General features: G+C 38.6%; 1 protein-coding gene across 8 annotated transcripts in view; it reads left to right on the top strand.

Annotated features, from left to right (window-relative positions):
- INPP4A (inositol polyphosphate-4-phosphatase type I A) overlaps positions 1-16,894 on the top strand; it is a 137,412-nt gene that overhangs the window by 84,342 nt on the left and 36,176 nt on the right. For 3 of the 8 annotated variants that reach the window (XM_085321553.1, XM_085321554.1, XM_085321559.1), the window contains 11 exons: positions 281-399; positions 515-631; positions 1,283-1,362; positions 3,685-3,838; positions 4,806-4,896; positions 5,509-5,656; positions 9,895-10,025; positions 10,383-10,487; positions 11,309-11,417; positions 14,126-14,143; positions 16,560-16,743. In XM_085321553.1, coding sequence (XP_085177679.1) covers positions 281-399; positions 515-631; positions 1,283-1,362; positions 3,685-3,838; positions 4,806-4,896; positions 5,509-5,656; positions 9,895-10,025; positions 10,383-10,487; positions 11,309-11,417; positions 14,126-14,143; positions 16,560-16,743 — 1,256 coding nt within the window. The remainder of the gene's footprint in view (positions 1-280; positions 400-514; positions 632-1,282; positions 1,363-3,684; positions 3,839-4,805; positions 4,897-5,508; positions 5,657-9,894; positions 10,026-10,382; positions 10,488-11,308; positions 11,418-14,125; positions 14,144-16,559; positions 16,744-16,894) is intronic. The other 5 variants (XM_085321557.1, XM_085321560.1, XM_085321558.1 and 2 more) reach the window with 3 other exon arrangements.

Here is a 16,894-nt window from a genome sequence, read left to right as displayed (position 1 = left end):
GAGCTGTGCCTGAGGGACGGATAAGCAGGTGGTGGAAGAGAACAACTTTAAATTACATCCATACAGCTTGGAGCAAGACTGTCTAATTATACAAGTCCACTGTTTGCATGCAGAAAGGTGAAGGGTTTGCACTTCTGTGTTGTGGCGGTAGAGTGAATATTAGGCCCTTTGTGGCGTTAACACTCAGGGTGCTAATAAGCTTTTAAAAAAWTTGTTGAGTTTTAGAGCACTGTTAAAAAGACTGTGAATCTAAATTTATTTATCTRTTCCATACCTAAAGCTTGCAGTGAGCTGCTAACTCCGTCGCTAGATCGAAAACCAAATAGTTTTGTAGCAGTGAGTGTAACTACGCCTCCTCAGGCATTCTGGACGAAGCATGCACAAACAGAAATTATTGAGGTAAGTGGTCAGATACTGTGGGATTAGGTTTAAAACTGAAGCTAACACAAGAAGCATTTCTTCCTAACAAATATCACATTGCATTAATTATTGCCTTTTTTGTTTATGATTATAGGGAACAAGTAATCCTATCTTTCTAAGCAGCATTGCCTTTTTCCAAGATTCTCTCATCAATCAAATGACACAAATCAAACTCTCTGTGTATGATGTGAAAGATAGATCTCAGGGAACAGTAAGTATTTTTTATTCTATTGCCTCCTTGGGCACGGTGGGCTTTTCACCACAATACTGACTGAGGCCCCGAGTGCCTGCTTTCTCATGACTTCTCCAGGGACAGCAGGGTTCATGAGGAGGCTTGGGGAAAAAAGGAACATGCCCTGAGGAGGTGCGTTCTTCTCAAGGAGCCAGATTTGAGTCAGGGAGTGAAAATGAAACATTCACCTGGGCAGTCTGAGTCCCATTCTGTTATTGCTGTCAGTGTTCCTATGTCAGTGGGCTTTAGCTTGTATATTTTGAGAGGTGTCTTACCTACAATCCTAAAGAAAGAGAAGGGCTTATTGCCCTCAGGTAGAAAGAGATTTCTAATAAATTATTGAATTTATTAAATTTASAATTATTTTAATAATTAAATAATTATTACAATCATTTCATATTATAATTMTTTATACTTTATTTTAAATTATAATTATATCATGTAATTAAATATTATAATTATAATTATTGTAATTATAAAAATAATATAAATGTATGGGCAAATGCRCTTACATTTTTGTTCTCATATTTTTGTGCATAATAAATGTATTTTAGACTTCTGTGCTGTGGACAAAAGCTTTGTGCATTGCAAAGGTAAAAATTACAGTTCTAGTACTCATTTTCTTTCCAGATGTATTTATTGGGTTCTGGGACGTTCACTGTAAAAGAACTTCTTCAGGAGAGRAATCACAGGTTGCACATAACACTAAGGTTTGTAATGTTCTCCTGTTCCATTTAGGAATTAAGAAATCTCAGTTCCTGAAAGCATGCTTAAAATGTGATGAAAGTTGTCCATGAGATGTGATAAAACCCTTTTTCTTTTTTTTTCATTTTTTAAGTTTCAGGCCACTATTAAAGGATAACAGATTTTGTATTATATGGTAATTAAAACATGTAGAACAAGGTCTATCATCGTRTGATGATAGACTTTCACTCCCAAAACATGAAAGTCTCTTAGCATTTGTTAGATATTGATTCTAGTTCTACATGTCAAGAAAGTATTGCAAGAACAATTTCATTTTTGTTCACTTTGTCTTGTGTATGTGTCTGTGGAGAGTGGAAAAATACTGTATTTTTAACTATGCTGAGACATAAACAGCCYATGAGAGGGAGACCAAAACCCCTCAGAACAGAGGTTTAGCTATGTGGGATACCTTGACTAGATAAAGAAATTGAGGCTCTATTTATGATTTCAACCCCTGCATGTTGCTAAATATATTTATTAATATAATGCACCAAGGAGAGGAAGAGTTATGTTGTAGCAACATTGACCAATGTCATTTTCTAATTTAATTCATATTGGAAGCTTTATTGGAAAGAGTAGGACTCACGAAGAAACGAGGTAGCAATTCKAGTCATAGAGGTCACACATGCAATCCAGTGTTGGACAAAATTAGGCTGAGGATAGGAGAGGAGTGAAGAAAGCAAAGTGAGGTTAAGAAAAGGGAACTGTGATGTGTGAATGCACATTGTAGTTATGTGTAGGACAGGAATCATCCTCACAAAAGGGAAGGGGATGTCAGTTGAAGGGGAGAAGCATAATCAGAGAGACTGGAGAAGATGATGTTTGTAGTACCAGCGGAATCGGCACTCAGAACAGTGACTGTGAAAGACACGCAGGAGTGTGTTAACTCAGGCACAGCTAACCAAAGCATGGACAAAAGCTTTTGACACTAAGAGGAGAGATGGATGAAGTTTGGGGCTTTTTCTCAGTGTGTTGTAAAGAAAGAATTAACATGTTTTAACAGTGGGGAGCCAATAGAGAAACAAGTTAGAAAAGACACCAAAAGCATGACACTGATGATGAGTAAAAGTCTTAATTACTCATAGCTGTGAAGAAGAGAAGAAGATTTTTGAGGGAGATGAGAAGGAAGAGGAGTGTGATGGCAGGACTTCCCTGGTCCTGTGTTAGACGTGATTATTCTGTTAGATGTTGTTCTTTCATGACTAAGTTGAAAATGGGCTTTAATAAAGTCATTGTTTTGATATTGAGTATATCTGATTATTAGAGCAAATTGCATAAATACATGCACATCTTTTTTTTTTCATTACATTTCCCGTCAAATATGTAAACTGCATGTGAAGCAATGTTTTATCTATTATGTCTTAATGTCTTATACGTACTTCATACCTTTGACATTTAGACCTTTTTTGTAGTCTCGTTTGCTTATTTCTTTTGTCTCTCCAGTATTGTCTATTCCAGGGATTTACTTATATTTGTCTGAGTTCTCCCTGCGTATATTTTAAATGTAGACAACAATCTTCAAATGCTATTTAAAACTTCTTTTAAAATAATAACATAAAGTCTTTGCCAAAGATAGGCTGTGTCACGGGCAAGACAAAATAAGCAATAACATGTGCTGGAGCTGGATACAGAGGTTTATTTAAGAACCAACAGGATTRGAGCTTTTACACTGCTTAATTCTCTCATACACATGCTCCCTCAGTCGCTCCCCCCGCAGCACTATGTTCGCTATGTTGTGACTTGCCGTCCAAGCGGGGAGGTTGCTGCTGCTCCGCGAGGGTCTAAGTGGTCCGCGGGAGCACAAGGTGTGATCAKCCTCATGTTCGGCACTTCTGTCTCATGTCTCAACTGTTAACTGGAGGATTCAGAACTGCCTCTTCTGTTTAGTCCAGATGTCACCAGAATTTATAACCAACATATGCCAGTTGCAGCTAGCAAGTAGCAGCTTCTGCTAGAGAGTTGAAAAGTTCGGTTTTTAGCACCCTCCCCAAACATGGATGCATCCAATTATATGCCACCTGTTAATGTTCACAGTTTAAGCTGCTTTTGCATACAACGGGCTGATTGTAAAATCTGAACTGTGTCCAGCTTTATGGAAGTATTGAAACACACACATGGTTTTAGGTTGCCTGCAATTAGCAGGTTTGGCATTTGAAAAATGATGAGTGTTTTTCTAGTGTTATAATGTAAGAATATGTAAAAGTAGGCTGAAAAGCTTCCTATTTAAAATGTTCATTAAGTGCATAGATTAAAAAGCCTTTTATAAGTGTTCCCTTGTTGATAAACAGGTCCACCTCCAAAAAAATTTCAACGCAGAGTGTTTGTTGCAGGTCTGCTGAAAGTGACCGTGTAGGTAACATTACAGTTATTGGATGGCAAATGGAGGAAAAAACTGACCAAAGGCCTCCGGTGACAAGGTCACCTGATACGATTAACGGAAGGGTGAGTATGACCATTGCATCAGCTTCCGAAAGACACAGATTTATCGACGACAGCGAAATAAACTAAGTCAAGATCTGCTCTCAGCTTTCCTATCCATCTTAGTATTTATTAATTGTACTTACTGTCCATAGTGCTTTACAGCCTCAAAATGCTATAAAGAGCAACCTAATGATGGAGCAGCAGTTGTGTATTTTGCAGCGATGCTCAAGTTTGGGGTTAAAAATCTTGGAGAAAATTCTCGTTTACAGTGCATAAGTTTAAGATTAAGGTGCTTACGTCTTTCATCAGAAATGAGCTCACAGTGCTGCACATTAGTGCAGCTGGTGCATCTATAAAGCAATAATCCATTTCACAGGTACAGCACACCTATGAATTGGAAGGCAACATCAAGCAAAGCTGGGATGGGGATGATCAGGGAATGTAGAGTGGAATTTCCAGAATTTCAGTAGGCAGCTTTTAAAGAGGACATACCTTAAAAGATTTTAATAAGACTGAACATGTTATTTGAATACTGTATTTCTATTGTAATGGCAAAATATTTTTTTGAGAGCAGGTATTTATAATCCTTTGTCAATGTAGACCTATGTTTAACTCTATAAATCTTGTATTCTGGATATATTTGTGATAATTGCAACCATGTATTTGTATCAAAGTTGCAGTGTGGATGAGTATCACTGTTTCAGGCCAGAACTGTAGCTGTTATACATTGATGCTGTGGCTTTGAGGTCTTTGGAGCTGTGCTAACTTCAAGTAGCTGAAGAGCTGGATGATAATTTTTACTCTAGTAATAAATAATAATCTTTAGATATGGGTGGATTTATTATTTCAGCCTGTGGTAGTTTTTGTCTGCAGAAAACGTATTTGGAATATTTATTTTAAACATGCTTTCTGTTGAATATTCCCTTCATGTCAGTATAACAGAGGCATCACTGCATGATCTGTTTCTTTTTTTTTTTTTTCTTTTTAGATGGTATTGCCAGTTGATGAAAGTTTAACAGAATCTTTAGGAATCAGGTCCAAATATGCTTCATTGCGGAAAGATGCACTGCTGAAATCTGGTAAGATGCTATGGACTGTAACTAGAATGCTTTCAGCATCAATAAAAGCCAGTATCTTGCTATCTGTGTTTGGCTGTAGAATATTTAAACAGATGTTTCATTTGAATTGGAACAGGCTGCTGATTGAGCAGCCCTTTGTAGAAGGGTCATACAAGAATAAATTATCATCTTCACTATAATTTCATATAGTAAAAATGGTAGAAGCAAAATTTCTTCATTCATTAGACTGTGGTGGAAAAAACTGCAGCCTGCAGGTCTATTCCTAAGCAATCAATGGGGGGGAGGAGTTTGAGGGGGAAATTAGAAGAAAGTAGTTACATGACATTTTTTTTTTAATACAGATTAGTTTTCCAGCAAGTTAGTGCATGAGGGAAAAATGCACAGTATGTAAGTAAGTTAACATGTTGCATCTGTATTTTTTTTTTTTTACCAGTGCTTTAAAACATTTGGAGTTTTTTTCTATGAACATTTGAAGAATGGTCATTGCAGAATGTCCATGCTTGGAAAAACTAGACTGGTATCATGCTAAACTGAATACAGCATGTTAATGAATCTAAGGCACTTTACTCAATTCAAACTCTGTGCTTAAATAACATGATTTTAATACTTCAGTGTTTGGTGGTGCCATTTGCCGGATGTATCGCTTTCCCACGACGGACGGAAACCACCTAAGAATCCTGGAGCAAATGGCCGAGAGCATACTGTCGCTGCACATCCCCAGGCAGTTTGTGAAGCTTCTTCTAGAAGAAGATGCAGCAAGGTGAGAATGAGCAGGCTTCCATGTGCTGTATTACAGCAGTGATATGGCTGTTGCAGAGTTACCAAGGAATGCATTTGTGTTAAAGCACAGAGAGACTGAAGCAAAAATAGCAACAGGAGCAACTTACTGACTATGCTGTTGCAGTAAACAAGGTTTCATATCAGTATTTTTGCTTCTGTTCTTTGGATATTAGCTTCATTCTGGGCCAGATCCTTTTCAGTAGCTGTAAATCAGCATGTCTGTACTGAACTCAGGCACGGCACAGGACCGTTTACACCAGCCAGGACTCTGATCCTTTGCTTTGTAGTGGATTTACCTAGAACTGAGAGAAACGAGAGAACTGAGAGAACGAGAAGAGAGAAAGGCCGTGGGTCATGTATTGATCTAGTCATTTTCAGTGGAGGGTGGCAAGAGTAGTACCRTTGCAGCTACTACATTATTCAACGGGAAATGTGTTCTATAAAAAAGCAAGTTTTCAGGTACCCGAAGTAAATTTTTAATGATTCTTAGTTACTTTAAATATATTGGAGCCCAAGTGTTATTTTGCCCAGGTGAACATAAAGGACTGCAGGATGGAGAGGTGTGCATTCTTAATTGATGTATGTCTGATGGGTCAATTGCTCCTAAACCCTATGTACTACAGTGGTGAGCAAGGATACAAATCCTTACTTTTTGGGCACGTTGGGGTAGGGCAGTGAGGCTCAGTGTTACTGCATGGTTTGCATCAAAAAAACTTTTAATTTCTGGATAAAACTGCCTTGGGATGCTGCCAGTGGGARTTGCTAAACGTGGAATATCATCTCCTCCAGATGCCAGTCCTCTTCAGCTGCYTGAGGAATATAGGATGGCCCCTGAAACGGTTACTACATCATTGGCGTATGGCATTTTTGCTGTCTTYGGTAGAGACATTAATACCTATTATTTTTATAGTGCTAAAGATTCCACAAAAGTAATGTGAAAGAGAAGAAGGAGATGCTCATCTTTGAGCTGATGTCAGTCATGGCTAACTGGTGCAAATGATTGCATGTGTATTGTCTCTTACCTTACCTGAAAATCTACCGCACCGTGTGACTTGTGCTGTTTGCCTTCATGGTCATAGCAGTAGGATTTGTGTTGGAGGCTGCTCTGTGCCTTGGTTTCCCTGCATGGCCCAACAGGATTTTTCTTGATTAGAGCCTTAGAGCCGCTGTGTGAATCGGCATGTGAGCTGCGTACAATTTGCATTTGAATGTAGTATGCTGGTGGGAGAGCACAGAGGTGCTAGTGGTGAGAAAATTGGTGGTGGAGTGAAGAATTARGATCATACTGTAGTTAGGGGTCATCTGTTCCTCTCACAGAAGTATTGATAAACCTACAGATTATGTTACTCCATAATAGTGTGACTGTGGTAGGACTAGTGCACTAAAATATGTCATTTTTTAATATAGTATCATTTATATGTTTCAGCATATCATTTGTTTTTTTTWAAACAAAGTTTATTTTAAATATAAAGAAAAACAAATTTGAATTCAAAATTAATGTATCCCAATGATTCAAGGAGAGAGGGAGTCTGGATAGATGAGACAGCATMAATGAAAGAGTAGTAACCCAGCTGCTGAAAATTTTGAGAAAAAGAGACAACACTGAAACTAGCTGAGTATAATGAATAATTAGAGCAGCAGGCAGAGAAGAAAAGGGRACTCTGAAAAAGTGACTTCCATGCTGTGAAAAGCAAGCAGAGGTAGACCACAAGAGCACTGACTGCTCTCCATGAGTTGAGAGTTGGCTTTGAGTGTCAGAAGAATAGCTTTGAGTGGAAATCAAGCATACAGAATAAAACCAGGTAAAAATGAGATACCGTAGGACAATGATGACCTGTTCTCATTTTAAGAGGTGGGAGGGAGAAGGGAGTCTCTTAAGCATTTTGTAGGTGTACTCTGAGTTTGCTTCTTTTGAAGCRATTAACTCTCTTGTAGGTAACCTACCTATTTATGAATCTTACTTTCCTGCATTTGTGGATTGTGGTTTGCAAACATAATAGTTTGTGTGTTCTATATAAAAGCCATGTTTTCCATGGAGATGATAAAATAATTTTAGCTATATTACTGAGTGTTGGCTTTTCATTTTGGGTATATTTGAATGTACTCCTAGAGGCCTAATTAAGGCTGACCTTAATTAAACTTAAATCTATTTAGTGCTCTAAGTATCCTGTACTAGTACATTTCAATTCCTTTGGGATAATTTGAAAGAGAATGATGTGTTAATCCATATGAGCAGGAGTAGTCTACAGTGTTTGCATGTATTTTGATATTTTGTAAAAAATTATGACTTCCCACAAGAAGACTGCAGTTAAAATTTTTCTTTTTTTGAGTGTGTGGAAAAAGCTTCCTCATGACATGACTGGTTGAGTTTTTGAAATTCACACTGTAAATTCWTGCTGCTATTCTGTTTTGTTTTTAAGGGAGATGCACTGAGTAGAAGTGGTCCATTGTGTTAACATCATGAAGCTCTTAAACTTTATAGAACAAATGCTGTATCTTGCAAGCCATCCTACTGTAACCTTGATGGCGAGGGCTTGGGATATGCTTGACTTTACATGCTGGACATGAGTTGTCCATTAATGAGTATATATAAGGTTCTCTACAACTTTCCTCACTGTACCTTTAAAAGCACCTATTAATTATGAGGTGCAGCCGTGATAATATAAAGCGTTGGTAAGCTTCTCCCTAAGATGCCCTCTGTGATGTACATGGTTTAATGACCTGAAGATAACAAGAGGATAATTTAAGGTGAATGGGGAAAAAAGATGTGGCTTCCTGTTAGACTGTGGATAATGAAGTTCCTTAAAGCCTTAGCCTAGAAATGTGGCTGCTCAGGTGCCACGGATGAAGAATTGCAGATCCATGTTGCGTACAGTTCTGGGTTAATAACAAGGCAGGTGACTGCTAAGATAGTGTTTGTATCCTCTGAAATGCATGGCTCACATGCAGTTCTCACAATTACACTTCGTGAGTAATTAGTGAGAGTTAGTGGTCCATCTCCCTTTATTCAGTTGGGGGGACACTCAATGAGGTGTTGAATTCTTCTTTTTTTTGTCAGTGGTGTTATGTTTCTAATGAATTTATTTTAAGATGGATTTCTGTTACATACATTTGAATTAGTGCCCTATTTTGTGTTCTTGTTACGGTGTGGGAATTAGCACAATTACAATTTATATTCACAGGATACCTCAGATTTGGCCAAGTGCTCTCTTCTCYGTCCTCTATACTGTAGCCCAGAGGAGTGCTGGGCAGCTACACCAGCTCAGCTGCTCCTGTCTTAACTTCATGGTGACAGTTAAAGTGTCCTTGGATAATCACAGCTGCTGTCTCTTACATAAAGCCACTCTGGCCCAGAGCTCTTTGAAAAGAGACTGCTAGCCGGGGGGATATTTGACTACCTAACATTTATGTCATGTACATCCCCTGGTATCACAGAGCCCTGTGGGACCAACAACTACAGGATATGATAGCTTCTGTATCACTTGGAAGTTTTAAGCTATCAGTTTGCTGCAGGAAGCCTGGGCTAAACTGCATGACTTGTTTTGTTCAGGGAGCTTGACAGGATGATCATAATAGCATATTATGGATAAGAAGTTTGCAAGATGGAAGTGAAAGCGTCTTTTTCCAAGTCACTGGTGAATACAGTTTACAGTATATTTGCCTGTTGGCAGATCAGTCTGATGATTTCTTGGAAACTTGCCTCYTTTTGATGATACACTGAATATTGTAGAGTAGGAATTACTCTGTCAAATGCTGTCTCAAACTGTATACAGACAATCAATTAAACTATGGGTAAGGGATATTGAGAGAATTGCAAAAAGAACTGCTGAATCCTTTTGACAAATGCTAGTTCTGCCTCCTCTGTGGTAATTTGAGTTCTGTTTAGTGTTGGCTTATTTACTTTTTCCCTTCTTCCTTTATTCCAAGTAATATTTTTAGTCCAGTATGATAGTAATCACAAGCATTGCATGAAACACCACATATTTTCCAGTAACACTGTTGAGGAGCAATATGTAACATAGGATTGCCATGTGTGGTTGAACATCWAGCAGATGGGGTATGACAGATTTGRGGGCATTCCTGGGTGACTAGGTTAGTCTGGAGTGAATTCAGAATATGTCAGCTGAGGATGATCCTATGTTGCTYTAATGTGAAATGCCTGTTCTTGGTGAAGTGGCCAACTGAGCTAAACACTTTTTTTTTCCCTTCTTTTTCTAGGGTTTGTGAACTAGAAGAGCTAGGAGAGCTCTCTCCCTGTTGGGAAAGCCTTCGTCGACAAATAGTTACTCAGTACCAAACAATTATATTAACCTATCAAGAAAATCTAACAGACCTGCATCAGTATAAAGGTCAGCAAGATCTGTTTTCTGTAATAAAATGATGCACCTCAATTGTGCTTGTTAGTGTTCCTCTTAAGTTGGAAACCCAGAATGATTTTTTTAGGTAATTTTTCTTTAGTAATATTGTGAATTTGCTGATGATCTGGGAATATTTGTCTGTTTCTTTCTCTTATTTCACCCTGAAAGTACAGAACAATTATGAACAATAACAGAAAGGCTAATTTTCATGTATATTTTTCTCCYTTTTTTTACTTTCAGCACATAGCAAATAGTGAACAAAGATCTTCAAGTATTTAAGCTTAGGCAGAAACAGAGGATTTTTAAATTTCAGATGCAGAATAATTATTTTTCTACTGTATTTCSCAGGTCCTTCATTTAAAGCCAGTAGCTTGAAAGCTGATAAAAAATTGGAATTCGTTCCCACGAATTTACATATACAGAGAATGAGAGTCCAGGATGATGCAGGATCAGGTATATTTTTTCTTTTCCTCTTTCTCCATTTTATTCTGTTTCTTTTTTCTCCATTTTGGATTTCCATCCTCAACCCCATGGCCAAGTTTCTCCATACTGTTACTCTGTAGTAGTAATACTACTTGATGTCACCTTCCCTCCTGGGATTCTAAATTTCTTTACAAAAGAAGAGGTGTAAGTATAGTTGTCCCTGTTTTAAAGGTGGCAAAACTAAGTTCTGGAGTTAACTGTGCCCAGGGTGACACAAGTCAGCCTTGATGCAGGGGAATCCATTGGCTTTGGCAGCTGTGCCCCTTCCAGTCTGTTTGGATCTTTTCAGAGTAGAAAAGGTTCTGACTGTTGTTTATTTTTAATTTTGTTTACCTTTTTTTTCTCTAGAGCCATCAAATAAAATCACACTAGTTCATTCACACGTTGTTTCTTCATAAATAACCTAGTTTTTCCCCTTCTTTTCATGCTAATGACCACTAACCATGGGCACACACTTGTACTGTGTGTATCTGTCTGTGGGATCCCTGTAATGGCAGGTTTATTGTAAAGGCTCAAGGCTTCTTTTTTACAGGCAGTCTTCTAGATCAAGAAACAGAGGACCTGTGTTCAAGTATGTTTTTTTTCACTTCAAAAGAGTTCTTATTGCATTTCCAGGGGCTCTAAAACARTTCTGGTTTTCTGTATCCTTCAAAACACTAGCACAAGACTTTACAAAATTACTTTCAGAGTAGTTTTTAAATTTCCCACAGCCGTTTGTCCACAGATGAAAGATCTGTGAAAAAATGAAAGATGACAAGCTTTCATTTGTAAGTCGTTTTTGTCCATCCCAGATCAGAACTACGACATAGTCACCATAGGAGCACCAGCAGCTCATTGTCAAGGCTTTAAATCAGGTGGCTTGCGGAAAAAGCTGCATAAATTTGAAGAGGCAAAGAAACAGTAAGTAGAAATATTTTTGTGTCATCTGATCTCATGCCTTTTCCTAGTGGTTCATGCTCAGTGGTTTGGAAAATCATTACATTCCATGTTTTTGTTGCACCTCATTCAATAGTTCTACTATACACTGTGAAGAATAGTTCATTTTTTTCCAGAGAATGAGGAAAACAATTTCTCCTTTATTTTACCATATTTGTTTGTTTATTGATAGGCCCTGTGTAGCAGTCTTTTTAGCAAAATCTTTAATTTTCCAGAACACTTGTTGGAATATTTAGTGTTAGAAAATTTGTCTGTAGAACTTCCTCAGCTGCACCACATCACACTTTCAACCCATTATTTTCAGGGAACTTCCACCCCTCTCATAGCTTCAAGGAAGCTGAACTTCAAGTTGCTGAACCCTCCGTAGTACAAAACAGCTGTGCTTGATAGGCAAATTTCTCGCTGACAGTTTGGGTTGAGTTCTGGGAATATTGTAAAAGGTTTTTCTATACTGCCTTGAGGTTTAAGCAGATTAGGCTTCCGAACCCAGTCTCACTCTGCCCTACAGGCAGGATATTTAATCTCCAACAGTCCCTGTCTTCAGGGACCATCTAGTGACCTCTCTGGAAATGCAACCATATGTTCTAGAGAAAAAGGTAGAAGCTGGGAAGGTCACATACGCTAAAGCGGCAGACCTGCGTCGTGTCCACTCTGACTCCCAAGGAAAACATAATGCTACCCGGGCTGTGTTACCTTTACTACTTTGCAGAGAATTTGAGGAACAATAAGAGCAGCACTGCAGGGAGTCACTTTTGCCAGGGAAGGAGGATCTTGGTAATGCTCTTTTGAAGAAGGGGTTGATGGTTTGGAGTTGATGTGAAAAGTGTGTGACCTGAGAGTCAGGCTCTGCCAACTACAGAATCAGTTTTGACAGTGAATGAGTAAATAGCAGCATCCKGTGAACATCAGTCAGATGTATAAAAAGATCAGTACAAAAATCTGCCTGGTGTACTTGTTCCTGACTTACAAAGTGAGTTAGGATGGGACTATGGAAAACTAAATCTGGAAACACTGGTACGCTCACCCTTCCTATTCTTTTGACAGCACTATTGCTTTCTGCAATACCCTTCTTCTGTCACCTTAGATGGGTCTCACTCTTGCAATGTCCAAGGTCCTGTGTGTTTTTTATTCTCCCACATTAGCTAAGCTGATCAGAGAGCTTAATTTCTGTCCAGTGCTTTTCCTCTAAAAATGGCATAACTCTTCTTTCTGGGTCCAGAAAAACTGCAGGTTCCACATTTGAAGAATAGCTTTTCTGTGGTAGTACTTTCAGCCGGAGATGGCACAGGTTGTGAGCCCTTTGTTACTCTGTAGTTATTTTGGGGACTTTTCCTATTCCAGCATTCACTTAGAAGAGAGTTTTCACTTTTATAGTAATTTGTTCCGAGTCAGGTAAAAGCAAACAGGAACAAATAGCATGACCATACAGAAAATCATAATAGGGTTTTGATACAGAAGGTTAGAAAGTGAAGTATTAATTATCAGGGATTTCATCCAGCYTTTTTAAGGAGGTGTTTCTGTTCTAGAGCATTTATTACACTCATTTTATGGAACTGTGGAAAGCCAAAAAAAAATGAAATATTCTGTGGGTTGAGATTAACAAAATGAATTTTGAAAGACCTTGTGCTATGTAATTGAGACCTCCTGTTATGTGCTTAAAGTATAAAACCAGCACTGTGGGCCACAGCCACTAGAAATTCAACAATTTCAAAGGATGAACTTGAAATACTGCAGTGTAAATTGAGTCAGTAAGAGAGTCCCTTCCAGTTTGATATATGTTAAAAAAAAAATATCCAAAACAACAACAATACACAGGTAGAGGCTGTGCCTGCCAACCAGACTGCAACCAGGAATGGTGGGATTCATGTTCTTYATCTTCCGATGTCTTCAGTGTAGATGTGAGCTCAGTATCCTGGCGGATACCGGTGGAGGATATGCTGGATACCCTAATGTAGGTGTCTACAATAGGTGAGGTTTCCCATTTCTCTCCAYGGACCACACAAGCAATATAGGTTGGTACAGATACAGACATCTATGCTACAGGTGTCTAAAGCTGGGTGAGCTGCATCCAATCCTTAATTTCTGTTGTCAGTGTTAATTTGAGGGCCTATGTTATCAAAAAGTTAGGGCTTGGGATTGCAGTGGTCCTTGCTGGCCTGAATACATCAAGAGTAGGATCTTGATTGGGGTTATTGGTAAATTTATCATGTTAGGTTATGAATCCTGTGTCTTGATAGCTGACTGAAATATATTGTATATCTAATGGGTGTGTGTACTGATCTGATGGTACGAATTTCAACTTGGCTATTAGTGTAAAATACAAATTTAGGATCCTCCTAGTAAGCTGGCCTTTTTAAGTACTTCTTTGTTAACATACAAACCCGTATAGTAGAGCTGCRTTCCATCTCTTTGATTTCGCTGTTATGTAGCTATTGTTTAGTTCTGTTATCTTACACTGGCGAGATCGTTCTTTACAAGCCCACATTTCCCCCGAACAGACACGTGGTCATCTGGCAATCTATGTTTTTTCCTTACAGATTTAATCGTACGTACGTGCCTTGTTGAAAACATGACACAAATCTGTTATTTCCCCAAGCATCCTTTGCTTTGTTTTCTGCTTTTGGTATTTGCTAACAATCTGCTAATTTTATTTTGGTTTTTTGTTTTTTTAGCAGTTATGAGGAGTGTTGGTGAGTTTTCTGTTTCTGAGTGTTTTATAGAGAGGGTTTCTGTTCCTTGGGTGTTTCTTTTTTTCTTTTTTTCCCCCTTTTTCTTTTCTTTGGCAAAGATCTAGTATGTTTTAAAACGTGCAGGGCTTTTTAATGTCATGCATCATGGCACCCCTCATTTTGCTCTAAATGACTGCAGTTACTTTTTAAAACATGATGTGTGAATGAATTTCATTTCATCTGCAATGTTTGTTTGTAATGAACAGCTAGTTTCCTGGCTCTCTCTGATCAGAAGTTAGAAATCTGCAGATCAGAAAAAAAGAATTTGTATGTTTTCCTCTGTTATTTCTGGTGAAGACATGTAATTATTTAGACAGAGAGAGAGAGAGACTTTCTACCAGATGTAGAAGACAATGAAGACAATATTCCTTTTCTTTTTTTTTAACCTTTATGGTGACATATTGGGCATGGTTTATATTTTTGTAATCCATGTCTTCATTGAAACATTTTCACCTACCCTTTGTGTATTTTTCTTCATGTGGCATTCAGTGCTATAAAAAAGAAACATTACTTGATGGTTGAACAGTGCAGAAGTTCTGCTCTAAATTACTTACATTTAGGATTGAATCCTAATCCACTGAGAGCTTTAAGCCTGTGTTGTAGCTTACTTGTGTAGTCCAATGAGAGCTGTTCATTTTAAAAAGCAATTGCAGGTTGGAAAGATTATATATGTGAACCTTACACCATAAAATTTCCCCCAATCATCCAGCAAATGTTTGTGATTAAAAAAGTAATAATTCTAAGTTAGATCTCAATATGCTGCATGGCCTTTCCTGCCAAATACTTCATCTTTATGCATGTTAACCACACTGTAGTGGAAAGAAATTGCTCAGAGGAATTATTGCTAAGATCACTGGTCAGTATAGAGCATGTCACRTACAAAGAAAGTCCTAAAAGCTAAGATTTATCTTCTCTATGGCTTAGCAGTACAGGCAAGTGGTCTCCGCTCAGGGGGTTGACCAGAGGGACACAAATAAGGAAACTCTTTCAAGAATCAGTTCTGCACTTTGCCCTTTGAAAATGAATCCGCCAGCTTTTAACAGGAACTCCGACAGGTTAATAATCAAGCTCCCCTTTTGCCTTAATGTCTGTTAAGGGGCAAGAAGCCTTATATTTGGCATCTGTGGAAATTATTTTAAAGCAAGCCCCAGGTGACTCTCCTATATAATCCTTCACCCAGCAGAGGTGACTAGCACAGCTCTGGGATGAGCAGCAGGATTCACTTCTCGGCAGTAGGCACGGGAGGCTGCCCTGCCTGCACCCTCTCTTCTACTTTCCGCATCGCCTCTCAGCACAGATGTRCGGTTCAGTGCTGAGCCTGCTGCTGGCTGCAGAGACTTGTGTGCTGTGACTGTGCTGAAGCCATTTATCACCGGAAGAAATGAATATWACAGAATTAAGATAATATACAATAGATGGCTCCTCTCGATGCCAYGGCATGAACGGGATGTGACACTTGTCACAACTGGAGCTGAAATAACAMCCTGATTTCTGTACAGCTTTCATACCAGGGGGAGAAAAAACAACATGTTGCCTGGAAAAGGGAGAAATGGTGGGTTGGTTCCAAATAATTATGCTCTTACGTAACTTCAGCTATCTGAAAGTTAATTTTCTTCTCTTCCACCTCCAAATTGACAGTGGAGACACAGTGTACCAATATAAAGATGTGTTTTATTGGTATAGTTTGTTTCCCTTCCTATTTAGAAAAGGCAAGTTTGGTGTAGCTTGTACCGTTATGGTTGATTCTACCATAGGGAGAGTTGTACCACGTCCCTTGTTCAGCCTAGGTTGTTAGGGTGTTTGCTGCAGAAGCTGCAAACCAAAGCTAGATTCCCCAAATTGGCCTGGAGATAAGCGAAAAGATTGCTTTTACAGATAACTTGAATCAGGCCTGCAACGGAGAAAAGTATATAAATCAGAAGGCATTTTTAGCAATAGGGGATCTAGGTGGCATTTCTCTGTTGGAAAGAGCGCAGATTTTCTTTTCACAGTGCTAATAGGTAGTTTGTAAACCTGGCCTCAGTGAGGTGTTGTTTTGTAAAGAGAGGGAGATAGGGGCAAACTGTCCATGAAAGCAATGTTTTTGTCTCTGGTGGAAAATCTGCACACATTCTCCTCAGCAAAATTGGCCTTCTAGTATAGGAGCTCAGCCTTCAGTCACTTGACATAAGGGATTAATAAATTTGCATCTGAATGCTTTCAGTAATGGCAGATAGGCTCTAGGATCATGTTCCTGCTGTGCAATTGCCCACTGGCCTTTCACTGTCTCGCTAGCTTAGGTGAATTTTTGTTGTCTGCCATTAATTCCCCAGCATGCCACTGTAGCGTATGTACTTCCAGATCAGTTTTCCCTCTAAAATCATTCTTTCTTTTTCAGCACCTCAACAAGTTCCCAGTCTATAATCTACATCCCACAAGACATCGTTAGAGCAAAGGAAATCATTGCACAAATCAACACTCTGAAAACTCAAGTCAGTTACTATGCAGAAAGGCTCTCAAGAGCTGCCAAGGATAGATCAGCTAATGGCCTTGAAAGAACACTTGCCATCCTGGCAGACAAGGTAGGAGAATAATATATCCCCAAAGTACAGCATATTCTGAAGCACACTGCAGTTTTTTTAAATCTCTCTTTAGTAAGCTTTCTTGAAACATCTATTTTACCATGTACAGTAATTTGTTGTATCATGTACAGTCCTTAAAAAAAAAAAAAAA

Source organism: Rhea americana, unplaced genomic scaffold, assembly GCF_003343005.1.
Source record: "Rhea americana isolate MKP2758 unplaced genomic scaffold, rheAme1 scaffold_7, whole genome shotgun sequence".
NCBI lineage: Eukaryota > Metazoa > Chordata > Aves > Rheiformes > Rheidae > Rhea > Rhea americana.
This window is presented reverse-complemented; position numbering and strand designations above follow the sequence as displayed.